This window comes from Otolemur garnettii, unplaced genomic scaffold (assembly GCF_000181295.1).
Source record: "Otolemur garnettii isolate 467f Iridium unplaced genomic scaffold, OtoGar3 scaffold00003, whole genome shotgun sequence".
NCBI lineage: Eukaryota > Metazoa > Chordata > Mammalia > Primates > Galagidae > Otolemur > Otolemur garnettii.
Window position 1 is genome coordinate 25,425,936 of NW_003852398.1, and position 14,293 is coordinate 25,440,228.

General features: G+C 53.0%; 1 protein-coding gene across 1 annotated transcript in view; it reads right to left on the reverse strand.

The window, feature by feature from the left end:
* The window catches only part of SYNPO (synaptopodin), a 14,431-nt gene extending 448 nt beyond the window's left edge, over window positions 1-13,983 (reverse strand). Inside the window, 3 exon segments of the mRNA XM_023515458.1 lie at window positions 1-321; window positions 5,689-8,072; window positions 13,814-13,983. The exon segment at window positions 1-321 is cut by the window's left edge and continues 15 nt beyond it. Of these exon segments, the coding sequence (XP_023371226.1) occupies window positions 1-321; window positions 5,689-7,740 (2,373 nt within the window). The 5' untranslated portion in view covers window positions 7,741-8,072; window positions 13,814-13,983.
* Window positions 13,984-14,293: the final 310 nt, after the last annotated feature.

Genomic DNA, 14,293 nt, shown 5'->3' on the forward strand with positions numbered 1-14,293 from the left:
GAAGGGCCGCAGGCTCTCGGCGCCCGCTGGCCGCGGGGAGGCGCTCTTGCGTCGAGCAGCGTTGATGATGTTTCGTGCCAGGAGCGCCTGCAGCTGGCGGCTGGGGGCCCGCGCCTCGGTCTCGGGTCGTAGCGGGGACACGGAGCGGTCGCTCCACGATGGGGACATGGGCGGCGGCGGCGGCAGCGGCGGAGGACTGCTCATGCTGCTTCCGCGGCCGGTCTCCCACGGCCCCGGACTCACCCAGCCGTCCAGGCTGCTGGGGGGCCGGGACGCGCCCGGCGTCCAGGGCGGGGAGGTGGGCAGGCTCTCCCGGCGGTCCTGGGGAGAAAGCAGAGAGGGTGGGCAGGCATTAGTGCTGGGGTCCTCTATACTCGGGTTTTGAAAGGGGCCGAGTCTGATTTGTCCATCATACAGAGACGAGAAGCCACCGACCAACATCAGTGAGTGCCTCCAAAAAGCAGGTGCCCAAACTCTCAGCTGAGAATGCTTTTAAAAGGCTACGCTGTCTGGTGTCTGCCACTACGTTTACCCAGGAGGCAGGTGTGGTTAGGACCGCTCGTTTTCGCTTTGAAGACAGACTCCTTAACTTACTGAGAGATCTTGTGCACGGTGCTTAACACCTCTGGGCTTCAGTTACTTCCTCTGTAAAATGGGATATAACAGCACTCCCCCTATAGAGCTGTTGTGAGGGTTAAGTGAGATAACTCATGGAAAATAATATTATGTACATCAGCACATTCCTGGGAAGAAAGTGCTCAATCGATGTTAATTTCTATAAATAAATACTGGAAAGATACACATGAAACTAAAGAAAGTGGTTCTCTGATAGGAAATAGGGTGAGCAGAAACAGGTACAGCCCTGGGGGTGGGAATGGGCACCACTGCCTATGGGAATAGGGGGTGGGAATATTACTTTTTATATAAGTTTGGATTTTTGAACCACATGGATATATTATCTATTCAAACATTTAAAAATATATTAAATGACTATTATTATTAAGGTTGGACTTAGTGAAAGACTCTCTCAGCCCTGAGCCCCTTGCCATGTTGCTAAGGTCACCTGATTTTTCCATGGATGCCCAAGCAGGGGGTGCGGGGAAGGTCCCCTGACAAATAGAAGTACAAAAGAAAGCTGGGTTGTTCCTCCCTGGGCAGCCCCTTGCTCTGGACTTCTCCTCAACAGGGGAGGGAGCGTGACTCCACTGAGGCCAAGAGGCTGCACAGCAGCTTTGAGGTTATAAAGCACTGCTCTGCTGTGCACTGCAGACCTGTTTCCTACCTAGTTAAGGACTTCCAGCCTACAAGGTTCATTCTCCTCCTTTATCTCATTAGTTCCTCACAACAGACTGGTGAGGTGACTGGCATTATCGCACCCATTTTACTAATGATGAAAATGAAGCTAGACCAGGCACGGTGGCTCATGCCTGTAATCCTAGCACTCTGGGAGGCCAAGGCTGGTGGATTGCTTGAGTTCACGAGTTCAAGACCAGCCTGAGCAAAAAGTGAGACCCTGTCTCTACTAAAAATAAAAAAATTGAGGCAAGAGGATTGTTTGGGCCCAAGAGTTGGAGGTTGCTGTGAGCTATGATGCCACAGCACTCTACCCAGGGTGACAGCTTGAGGCTCTGTCTTAAAAAGAAAAAGAAAAAAAAAAAAGAAAGGAAATGAAGCTCAGCAGCATAAGTAACAACCCAGGGTGTTCTGCTCCACCAGTCAATGTGTGTGTCAGAGAGAGAGAGACTATCTGCTTCATAAGCTACATGTTGAAGCAGTTTGAACTAGCTTGAAAGTGGACTGCTTGAGAAGTCATGCTTAGCACATATCTCTGGAACCTTCCAACAGCTCATCCAATCATAGTCCATCAGTAACAAGTCCACTTGGTCTTGGGATCCAATCCAAATCCCCTGGGAACCATCCATCAGAGTCCATAGCTAGCCAGCCCATTCCATGTCTCTGACCCAATCAAAATCTAGAACCATCCACTGAACCATCAGTCTTTCATCCAATCAGTAATCAGCCATAAACAAGCCATCTTGCTATCCAATTGAGAACTGAATCCCTCCCAATCAAGATGAAACAACAGACAAGTACTGTATTGTGTTTTCTCCAAATAGAATGTAGCAGCTGCTAGGTGAACCTAGCCTCAGAATTGGAGCCCATTACCCTAAAGAGAAATGTACAACAACCTGAACAGAACATTTTTCATGGGATGGTAATGCTGGAGTGACCTTTAGTGACTTCCGGGGGATGTCCAAGCTCCCAGTCATCAAACAGGAAAGTTAAGGCTCAGGATGGGACTCCCCTTTTACTCCTATGGTCAGAGTTGTGTATATATTACACAGAGACACTGGGGGCTTGCTCTGTGTTTGTGACACATCCCCAGAATTTCTCAGCCCTGGCAGCTGTGGGAGGCAGACCCTACAACTTAGGGGGAAGGGTGGGAGGGAGGTCCTGGCCCCTGGGCCAGACAGAAAAGACTAGAGGGTGAGACCAGAGTCTCAGGGCCAAATGGGGTGGGTTCAGGCATGTCCTAACACCCAACCACTGTGCCACCCTGAGCAGGGAGGTGAGGTCAAGCACTCATTACCCAAGTCAACCAACAACCACTGAGGCAGCAGGAACTGGGCTCTTCAACCAGAAGAGTAGGCTGGGTCAAGGAGAGCTGTGATAACTACTAAAAATCTCTAAAGCATTATTTCTGCCTTTGGTGACCACAAGGGGGATGTTGGAACCAACAAGTGGAAGGAGTAACAGAACTCAGCCAAGACTGAAACAGAGTGGCTCAAGCACAGGTTGGAATGTTGGGGACATTGTAAGCAGCTCCTCATCATCTGGATGTGGGCTAGAGCCTGACCTTATTCGAACTGCCAAGTCTGGGCACTGACTGTGTATGTGGAGGAGGGGGAGGGAGGCACAATACAAAAAGACTGCAGGAGATAAGGACTGTTCACTTTTGGGCAGAGAACTCAATGTACCATATATACCAGCACTCCATGGAAATGCATGGGTGGAAATTCAGAAAGTAGTGTCCACTCTGCCCAGCACCAGCTCCAAAGCAGGGCACATGTGAAGGCAGGAGAAGAGCAGAGCCAGACAATGGACTGGACCAAACGGAGCTCCCAGACTACCTTCTACAATCCCTACACTGCACAGAATGGGAACTGGGGCCCAGAGATGGGAAGTTGTCCAGTGTCACAGAGGAGTCAGGTCCACCAGTTGTCCTGCTGTCAATGGCAGTTCTTTCCTTTCCACTATGGGCTTTCAGGGGCCAGGCAGCGATGGTGACAAATGTGGGAAATGGCCAAATTTAAATAATTGGGAGGAGGGGACCTGAGGAAACTAGAGTGAATGCTCTGGCTCACAGCATTTCAATTCCCAAATAAACCTGGACCAGGAGGGGCAGTGTATTTCCCCCATCTCCCTCAAAATCCTCTACAGCATTTTTGGTCAAACTCTGAGAGAAGGAGAAACAAAAGAAAGGATTTGCCCAGGGTTCTGGTTCCCTGAGTGCTGTCCTGGGGAGGAGAGAGGGAGCCCTCACTTCCAAGCCAGCACACCTCTGTCCCCACAGCAGATACAGGCAGCACACACACACAGCCACACTTTGACACACAGTATCTGTGAGCAGTCCCACTCCATTTCCCCGGCTAGAATCAGGGAGGAGGAAGGGAGCCCTGACCGCCAGCAGTGTGGAAGAAAGAAAGAAGCAAGACAGTTTGAGGCAGAGTGTATTGAGAACAGGAGAGAAAACAGACTTGGGAAAAGAGCTCAGCCTGGCCACAGGAGTTGCAGAATGCAGGTGGGCTCTTCCACTGCTGGCCCTTGGGGTTGAAGGAAGCGGGGATCCAGGGCAGAGGCTTCTCTGTGTCATGGGAGGGCCCTGGCATGAAAGAGCTGAGCTCACTCACAGCTCCCCCACGCATACCCCCTCGATCTGTGTGGAATGAGCTCACTGAGAAGGCACCCCCTGTTCCCATGGAGACAAGCCCAGAGCTCACGAAAACTGCAGGCTCAGCCCAGCATGGGCACCGCCTCCACCACCCCTTGCCCCACTGGGATCCCAGAAATAGGGCTAGGAAAGAGAAGTGGGTGGTCCTCAGCCCCCAGCCTTGGGAAGCTTCCATCTGAATCTTGCCTCTTGTGTCTGTATTCTCTCACCCCCTACAAAACTTGGCTAAGGGGGGGGCTGCATGATATCCAAAGTGTGAGAGATGGTGGGGAACTCAGACTACCTGACTCAACATTCTCACTGTGCATATAGGGAAACAGACTCAAAGACATGCGTGTAGTCTGTTAAAACTTAGGCTCTTGAGTCCCAGACTTTTCCTTGAAACCTGAAGGTTCCCGTGTTCCTTCCCCTGAGCGGCTTTGCCTGGCCTCAGTCCTTACCCTGTTCTCACTGCCTCTGGGTGATCCTGAGTGTCCCAGCCCAGGTTCATCTCTTGGCCTCCTAGAGTATCTCATCCCAGCCACACCCTCACCAGGTCACCCTCACATTCATCTAACTCCATCTGTCCTTTGGCAACAACCCATTTCCTTTCCCTCTTTTCCCAGAGGACTGTCTTGTCACTTACAAGGCCCATCTCCCAAAGCACCAGCCTATCCTCTCAATCCTTACAGACTGTCCCAGCTAGAAGGACTCTTATATAATAATGAGAAAACTGAGGCCTAAGAGGGAGAGTGACTTGGCCAAGGTCACATAGTACATGGGAGGTTGAGATGGGAACAGAACTCTCCCCCCTAGCCTCTCTCCCTGGGGCCCATTCTACTACACTCAGGTGGTTTCTCTGAGTCAGGCAGATCTTGGCTGAGCTTGAAGACAAAACCATCAATTGATATATAGCTAGGGCCACCCTCTTAGCAGCCCACCATATCTGCACTGCCTTCTACAGGGCTCTCCTCCCAGGGATCCCCTGCGATGTCCCCTGCCCCTGAACAGTGAAGGCAAGCCAGATGGAACCAGGACTGAGGTCTGGGGGCCAGGAGTCTCCCTAAAGCAGAGCCAGGTCTTGGAGAGGGCAGGAAGAGAAGCATCAGACAGTAGCGGTGAGCTAAGTCCGCAGCCAGCAGAAGGACCCAGGAGGGTGGCAAAGGCGGAGGCAAGGCTAAGCTCCCTGGTGCAGCAACAGGAAACGGTGTCCAGAAGGCAGAGGTGGAAGAGACAGGCCTGCGGAGTTGAGAGTCCAGCAGCAGGAAGAAAGATGCCAGGAGGTTGGGCCTCACGAGGGGGCCCCACTGGGACAGCTGATTCCACAGGCACTGGCAGGGTCTTTCTGCTCCAGACGTCCCTGTTGGGATCCCTTGCTAGGCCACTCCCAGCAAGACGCTGGTATCAGACTCAGCATCCCTATAGCTCAGGAAGGCCAGAAGCAGCTCCTCATCCTCCTTGGGGCCTGCCATGGGAGTTCTCTTTCCATGGCCCTCCTCCCCGCTCAGACATGGAGTCCAACCCCCCTTGGAATAGAGAAGGAGCAGCTGCACTCAGAGAGGAGAGGTACTCTCCCAAGGTCACAAAGCCAGCTGGTGGCAGCATCCAACCTTGAACCTCAGACTCCCTGTTTTCATTCAGCTCTGTGCCATTTCCTGCCACATTTGCTCTCCATCTGGCCCTCATGGAGGGGCCCTTGACCAGCAGTGGGACCCCGGTGGGGTCCATTACTTGAAGCAGAAGGAAGGCTTCCACACCTGAGCCTCAATCCCGGCGTTCCGGGTGGAGAAGGAGGGCCTAGGGGCTTGCTTGGCTCGGGGAGACCACGCCCTGGAGGGAGACACCGGGGAGATATCACTGCTGTAGGGAGGGCTCACGGCAGTAGGCTGGAGGCCATCCTGGCCAGGTGAGGTGCAGAGGCCCAGGGAGGAGCGGGAGGCCCGAGGCAGGGCAGGAGACAGAGGGAGACCCGCCTTGGGCAGGCTGGGCGCCAGGTCCAGGGAGCTCGGCTTGGCAGGTGAGGCGGCTCTGGGCGAGGCGGCCCTGGGTGAGGCAGCTCTGGGTGAGGCCTTGGCAGGCTCCTTGATGGGTGAGAGGACAAAGAGTGAGGGCCGCAACTGGTATGGCTGCTGCTGTTTGGTGGGCTCTGGGCGCAGGACCCCATTCTCAGGCAGGTAGCCATGGTAAAGAGAGGCTGGCGGGGTCCGGGCTGGGCTTCGGGATGCCACTCGGAAGCCCCCAGGGGCATTAGTGGAGTATTTCCAGGAGGAAGGCAGGGACATAGTAGGTGAAGGGCAGCGGGGCTGCTCCGTGTGACCTGACGACTCGATGACATATTTCTCCATCCGTGACTGGCGGCGGGCGTAAAGCTCAGCCCCCTTCCCAGAGGCCTCGGAGAGATTCTGGTTGGGTTTGGGCTTCGGCTTTGCCTGGATGCGGGGTGACTTGAGGCAGGAGGCCCACTCTGGGACGGCCTCCTCAGCTGCCGCAGGGCTGGCCCTGTCCCGAGGTGCTGGCTCCTGCTGGAAGTTGGAGGCCTCAGCCCCCAGCGCAAAGGGCTCTTCCTCCACGCCCGCCTCCCCATGGTCCCTCTGCCTTCGCTTCTCATCGGCCGTCTGTACTAGATCCAGCAGGTCTGGGTTTGGGGTCACCTTGGGCTTCTCCACGAAGGTGAACATGGATTTCCGGCTGCCCCGGCGGGCCATTGACTCCTCTAGAATGCCTGTCTTGCTGGTGGGAGCTCCCTGGCCCTTCAGATGAGAAGACTTGGGGTCAGAGCTGGGATATAGGGCAGAATAAGATGGGGGAGACCTAACCCGGGAAGCCAGAGGAGCTGTGGACAAGGTCTCAGCATAGGTGGGGGGTGGGGTGAAGTTTCCCACAGGGTGTCTTTCCAAGGCTGGGCTGCGCTGTCCCACTAGCCTCCTTTCCACCATAGGGCTATGGGACATCACGTGTCTCTGTGGCCGGGGGCTCCTGTCTGCCACATTGCAGGCACCTGAGGCCTTCTCTCCAAGGTGTCGTCTCTCTACCATGGGGCTCCGTTCCATCTGGCTGGTGCTCCCTGGTGCCTGGATCCCAAAAGGCCTGGCCGTCCTATTGACCACTGAGGGGGGCTTGGCCAGTGTAAAGTGGACCTCACTGTGCACCTTGGTGGGCGTAGTGGTGGTTGCCCATCCAGACATCTCTTGTTCTGGTGACACCACTAGGGCACGAGGCTGGACATCGATGAGTAGGGAACTAGACATGAATTCTGGGGCTGGGGGCCCAGAGCTGGGAATGAGAGTAGCTTCGCTGGAGAAGGTACTGGCAGTGGTAGGTGGAGTTGATACCTTGTCAATTAGGAGTGTGCTGGATCTCATGTCTGCTGCTGGCCCCTGGGTTTGCCCGTCGACACACAGGGTGCTGGGTTTGGGATCTGGCACTGTGCCATTCGGTGGGAGATAGGCCTCTGAGGAATTCTGCTGGATGCTAGCAAGAGGCAGAGTCTGCGGGACAACAGTTGCTGGTGGGTTCTGATTGACATCAGTGGCTGGGGGGTTGTGGCTGCTGTTAGAAGCTGGTGTGGTGAGCGCGGCATTGGGCGAGGAGAGGTTTTGGTTGACATCTGTAACTGAGCTGTGAACCTCAGATGGTGGTGGGGTTGGTGGGGACTTCGGGGCCTCACGGTTCTGGGACAGGTGGAGCCCATTGGCCGTCAGCAGGGCTGCATTTTCCTTCAGATAAACCACCAGTGGTACCTCCTCCTCCTCACTGGCCACCCTCTCCAGATGCCGCAGCAAGCTGGCCTCCTCAGAGTAGCCTTCCATGCTGCGGCCAGGATCCCCTCTGCTGGGGCTCTGGGAACTGGGGTGCCTTGGAGAGCCTGGCTCAGGCAGTGAGGTGTGACTCAGGCCGAGCCCCTGGGCATGGCCTGTGGGGCTTGCAGGAAGCACTCTGAGGGACTCCTGGCTGGGCTTCAGTCCCCTCTGGCCGTGGCTCTCCAAGGTGAACTCATTTACTCTCTGCCGGCGCCTATTGAAGAGCTGGACACCACGGGAATTAGAGCTGGGAGGGGTGGTCAGCTGGGCTGCGATCTGCTGGCTCCGTGCCTTGGCCTCCTTCAGATCCTTCTCGGTGAAGCTAGTGCTCCGGCCCAATGCTGCAGAGAGGTACAGAGGCCCAGTTAGCAAATGGGAATGCAGTGCCACAGAGATGCACAGACAGAAAGGTGGTCACCTGGACCCCTCCCACACAGGATCTTTTCCTTTGGAATTTGATCTTTATTCACTATTTCCTAGAATCAGCTCCCCTCATAAAGATCCCTGAACCACCCTTCATGGCCCAACTCAAATGCCACCACCTCTGTGAAGCCTTCCCTGATTATCATCTGTTCAGGATTAATTGGTCCTTCACTGGACTCTCCCTGAAGGTTGTTGCCTGAGATCTTTACCAAACTGAATATGAATGCCTCACCCTACAAGTCAAGGCCACTCCATCCCTAACTCATCCCCTCATGAGTGTCTCACCTTCTCCCTCATGAGGGTCTGCCACATGGGTTCTTTGTGTTCCTTGAACATGCCAAAATTCCTGCCCCCAGGCCTTTGTACTTGTTTCTGCTACTTGGAATAATCTTTTCCAGGCCAGACACAGTGGCTCACACCTGTAATCCTAGCACTCTAGGGGGCCAAGAGTTCCAGACCAGCCTGAGCAAGAGCAAGAGCCAGTCTCTACTAAAAATAGAAAAATTAGCCAGGTGTTGTGGTGGGTGCCTGTAATCCTACCTACTCGGGAGGCTGAGGCAGGAGGGTTGCTTGTACCCAGGATTGTAAGGTTGCTGTGAGCTAGTTTGATGCCATGACACTCAAGCATAGGGCAACAGAGTGAGACTTTCTCTCAAAAAAAAAAAAAAAGAAAGAAAGAAAGGAAAGTTTTTCCTAGGTGGCATTCCATGTTAGTTCCTTCTTTCTGCTCAGGTCTCAGCTAGAATGTCACCTCCCTGGAGGAACCTTCCCTTCTCCTATCCCGTTTCTTTGTTTTATTTTCTTTACAGCATATACCACAATTTGAAATTATCTTTATTGTTTCTGTGTTTATTACCGGTAACGGTCTCCCCCTAGGGCACAGCTCTAAGGGGCGATGACCTTGACGTATTCACTGTTCTAACCCTGGCCTCCAGAACAGAGCCCAGCATACAGTGAGTCCTCAGTAGATGTTACTGAATGCATCAGTGAACTCCCAGAGCATTTTCTATGTGCCTTCCTTAGGGCCCTTTATACTGTCAAACTTACAGTAGTTTGCTTTGGTTTTATAAAAAGATGCCACTAACACTTTCCCATTTTAGAACAGGTAATACATTCACATAGTCTAAATATAAAAATATGAAAGGGTATGCAGTGAAAAGTGTCCCTCCATTCCTGGGTGTTCCTCCTCACGATCAGGTAACCCCTGTTGTTATCGTCTGTATCTGTCAAGAATTTCTTCCTGTCTTTATTTAAACTTTTAAAAGCTCACATATTTTAACATGAGAAAAGTAATAAATTGGGCCAATTTCAGCAGTGACTACACTAGAACGTTGCATTCTTTCATTTTATCCTCACGAGAACTCTGAGACAAGCATTATTTGCCCTGGTTTTATGGAAGAGGAAACTGAGGTTCAGAGACTTAGAAGTAACTGACTCAAAGTCACTCAGCTGAAGGTAGCAAAGCTAGAGTCAGAATAAGCTCTCTCTGGGTCTCCAGCCCATGCTCAAGCTGCCTGCTTATTGCCAAAGGTCCCTTTTGGACATACGGAGGGGCATAGCAGGGGCATGGGGATCAGGCTATGGTTAATCCCCTATTGATCTGTAGTTTTGCTATAGGCAACCATTTCTCTTTCTATCCCAATTGCCCAGCTGGCACACAGTCGGTGCTCAATTTATACTTCTTGAATAATAAATGAACAAATGAACCAATGGACAGATAGATGGACCAACCTGTGGCCAGGGTCAAGAGCTGAGTCAGTGGCTGAGGAAATTCCTTCTCCCTAACCGCCCTCTCCTCCCTACTGTGGGAAGCTAATTAGTTCTTGAGGAATCTGACCCTGCCTTCCCCTTACCATGCCCTCATTAGCACTGGCCATGACATGCTGAGAAGGCCTCCAGGGACAGTCTTCTAGGCATCTTGCCAGAGGCGAGGCTCAGGATTCATGGACTCTCAGAGCTGGAAGAGCCCTTATAGAAGGGTTGTTTCATCATCACCCCATTTCATAGGTAGGGAAACTGAGGCCCAGAGAATAGCCCAGTACAGAGCTTGCTGATCCCCACCTTGGAGTTGGCAGGGAGGCCTACACAGAGCAGAGAGCCTGCAGGTAGCAGCAGAGGACAAGGCCAGGCAGCCACAGGCTTTCTGCTGCCAACCTCCTTCTTCCCTCCTGCCATCAAGGCCTGGCTTCCCCACCACCACCTGTAAGAAACAGTGAAAGCACACAGCGTATCCTGCCCACCATGACACCTGCTGCAGCTGGTAAGACTCCTCTCCTGCCTATATCACCCAATCTATTACAGACAAGGATTTATCCAGGCTCTTCCCCTGTGGGAAGCCTAACTGGAGGGTCGCCACCCCTCAAAGGGTGCTCAGCTCATGCAGTGTCCATATCCTTTGCTCTGCTTAGAAACCAGGCCTCCTGGCCTGAGGCCAATCTCTGCCATTAGATAGCTGTGACAAGTTACTGTACCTCTCAGAGCCATAGCCTCCTTAACTGAGAAGGGGGTTAAAGCCCTTGACATTAGGATTGGGAGACCACAATGAGGTCATGAATGCCAGGGAGACTTATTGCCACGAAGCCCAGGTGGACAGGCAGAGAGCTCATGCTACCCAGGGATAAACTGGCAATGGCTATTGGTCACTTACTCTATTCCCTGGAAGGGGTCAGAGCTTCTAGCAAAGGAGATTCACTCCATAGCTTGGGGTCCTGAAGATCAAATAACAAGGGATTCTAGAGTTATGGGGAGGTAGAGTTTATTGCCCCAAAACATGGAACCTCAGAATCTCACAGATAGCCATCAAAGAGTGCAGTCTCTACACAATCTTATGTCCCCAAAATCATGTCCCTGAGTGTACAAGCAAGCTTCCACTTTACATACTCAGCTGACATAAGCTCACTACCCCGGGAGGTGCCTTCCACTAATTAACATTCCTCAGCCATGAAGTCACTCCTTACACTAACTTTCATCCACTTGTTGGTGTGGTTCTGACCCCCAGGGCCACACAGATAAAAAGCTTTCTCTTTCCAGCCCGACAGTACTGCAGAGATTTGCAGATACCCTATCATATCCCCATTGGACATGATCAGGAAAAATATCCCTCCTCCTGCCAGTGTTTCTTATGATACAGCTACAGCAATAGTAGCTACAGTAGCACTTACTGTGTAACTGCACTATACAAATAGTAGTTAATTCCTAAAACAACTCTACAAGGCAAAATACATTATTATGCACATTTTATTGATGAGAAAATCAAGGCTCATTTGATCAAGGCTCAGTGGCAAAGTGAGCAAAGTCACAGAGCTACAGAGTAGCGCTGAGATCACACCTGGAACAACATGACTGCAGAGAGCACCAGGCTCCCAGCTGACCAGCTCCCTCACTGCAGGAATTGCTTTGGTGTTTGAATGATCCAGACCCCTCAATGGTCCTTCATTTTTCTGCTTTACGCCTTACTTTTCTGCTTCAACCCTATCCCCAGACTGGCTGTGAAAGGCAAGGGGTTTAGAAAATCTTTAACTGTCAGAGTGTGAAAGGCCCTCTGGGATAAGCTGGGAGGCTCAGCGAGGGAAGAGGTCACAGAGGACATGGGCTGAGGACCCAGGTCTGCTGGCTCTGGCGGGCTCCATTCATGGCCTGTGCTGTGCTGCTGACTCTCTGCCAACACCTCTCTGAGCTCAGAACCATCCCTAAGCTACTGTTCTGGGACAAGAGGAACAGTAGAAAAGGCCAGGGGTGAGTGAGCCCTGCCCTCTGAGGAGAGCTCTCACAGCCCCCACCCCAGCCCACAGTGACTCCACGGAAAAGGAATTTGGCAGGAGGTTTGGACCAGACCCAGCCAGCAATCCAGACGATTTTTGCCACCCTACACAAACAAAGCTGAGAGAAGGGGAGCTTGGCCAATTACAGGCACCCCAGAGACTATCCCTTGTGGCAGGGCACCGGGGTTCAGGTCCATCTAAAATTCCCCAGACTAGGGAACTGCCATTGTGCTCCCTGGCGCCAGAGAGGCAGGAGATGGCCAAGGGCCACAGTGACAGGCACCTCACTGAACCCTCACTCTGCCTGACTGCAGCCTGTGCCTATGCCTGTGTGGGTCAAGATGAACCCTGCACACCGTGCTGAGCTCCCCAAGGCCAGGTTGGGGTGCTAGCTCTTTAAAGACATTAGATCAAGAGGTGAAGACAGGCCTTCAGTAGAGCAAGGGAGAGGGCAAACACAATGAAGAGCTGCCTGGGGTCAGGAGACCTGGGTCCAGCAGGGTAAATACCAAAGTGAAGGTGGGGCCAGAAGTTGGCACAGCCCTTAGACCCAAGAGCACAGAGGCTGCTGTAACTGCCAAGCACTCACTGTGGCCTGGGGACAATACTGTGCACTCTGTGCCCACCACCTTATTCAATCCTCAAAACAACCCCAAGAGATAAGGATTGTTATTCTTCCCATTTTGCAGACAAAACCAGGTCTCAGAGTGAACTGCCCAAGGTCATACTACTTGTAAGGGGCAGAGCTAGAATTCAAAACTCAGGAGGTCTGGCTACTCAGTCCCATCTCTTTACTGTTCTGTCTTCCAGACCTGGATTCTGGAAGGAGGGGCAGAGAGAGAGAGAGAAAGAAGCTCCCAGGCTCTTGGACAATGGCCAGCAGAGCCCGCTGTTTCCTCATCTTATGATCAATGCTCCTTAGCAGTGCCCTCTCCCCTGAAAATTCAGCTGCCTAGAACAACTTAACTATCTCTCCCTTCTTCCTTTCAGCAGAGCTGATAAACTCATTTTAACTAAGGTAGAAATGACTGATAGGGCATGAGAGACTAGTAGAATGGAAAGATTACAAGGTTGGGAGTCAAGAGACCCCAGTTCTAGTTTGGCTCAGGCAGGGACAAGTCCTTTTCCCGACCCCATCACCCTTGGCAGGCAGCTGCTTGTTCTGCCCATTGCTGGGCCTGTGTGGACTAAGGATCTGCAGGAGGGAGGGGTTAAGGGGAAGGGAGGCCAGAGCAGAAGGTCAGGACAGGGAGAATGAAAGGAAATACTTCTTCACACGGCTGCCGTCAATGGGAGTGTCCAGGCCAGGGTAGGTGGGGTAGGGTGGGACAGGGAGCTAGGGTAGGAATAGAGACAGCTCAAGGCACCCCATTGTGGCTGCCCGGGAGCCTTGGCAACAGGAAGGGTAAACAGGCGCCGTAAACTGCCCCCCTGGCAGGGTCAGGAAGGAACCAAGGGCTGGCTGCTGCACAACCTCTGGCTGAGATGAGGGCAGGAAGATGAAGAGGCCTGAGTAATGGCCTGGCTACCTTGCCAGCCCTTGCCCCACATCCTCCCCACTGAAGGGAGGAAATGACACAGTCTTCATGCCCTGGGGAGTTCTCCATCTAGCCAGAGTCATGGTGAGTGCAACCTGACTGAGGTCCGGCAAATTGCCAGAGCTCCTCTCAGGAGCAGAATAATCCAGGCTTAGGCAGGAAAGACTGCCAGGCATGGGAGAAGACACAGAGACAGGGTGGGGAGCCCCCGGCCAAACCCCAGCCTTGCCACACACAGGCTGGCAAAAGTCACCATATGCTTCTCCCTTGATGCCCAGAGGGGAAACTGAGATCAGAGAGGGGATGCCACATGCGCTAAGTCACATACCCCACGCCACAAAAGCACCTCTGGGTGCTCACCTTACTCACTCCAGCTGGGTCTTCCCTGCAGCCCAGCTTCCCCCAGGTGCTCACCGGCCTGCAGGCCTCGGTTCTCAAAGCCTCAGGGAAAAAGCAGCCAATCGCCTGGCTGACGAAGACAGGAAAATCCCACATCTACAGCAACACAGAGGAGCTGGATATGACTTTTCTCCTCCACAGATGACTCAGCCCAGCTCTTTATCAGGAAAACCGATTTTGCAACAGCCTTTTAAATGGCCTCTCCACCCCCAGTCTCTCCCCCACCAATCTACCCGCCCCACGCTGCCAGATTCATCTTCCTCCCCCTGGCTGCACTCATGCCTCTCTTCTGCTTAAAACCCTCTGCTGCCTCCCCAGGACACAGACGAACAAGAGGAGAGTCCTCATCCTGGCATTCAAAGCCCCTGTCACCAGGGCCCACTTAAGAGTACACGTTACCATTCTCTCTGTACCCTAAGCAATGGTGGCGGGGGAGGGGGG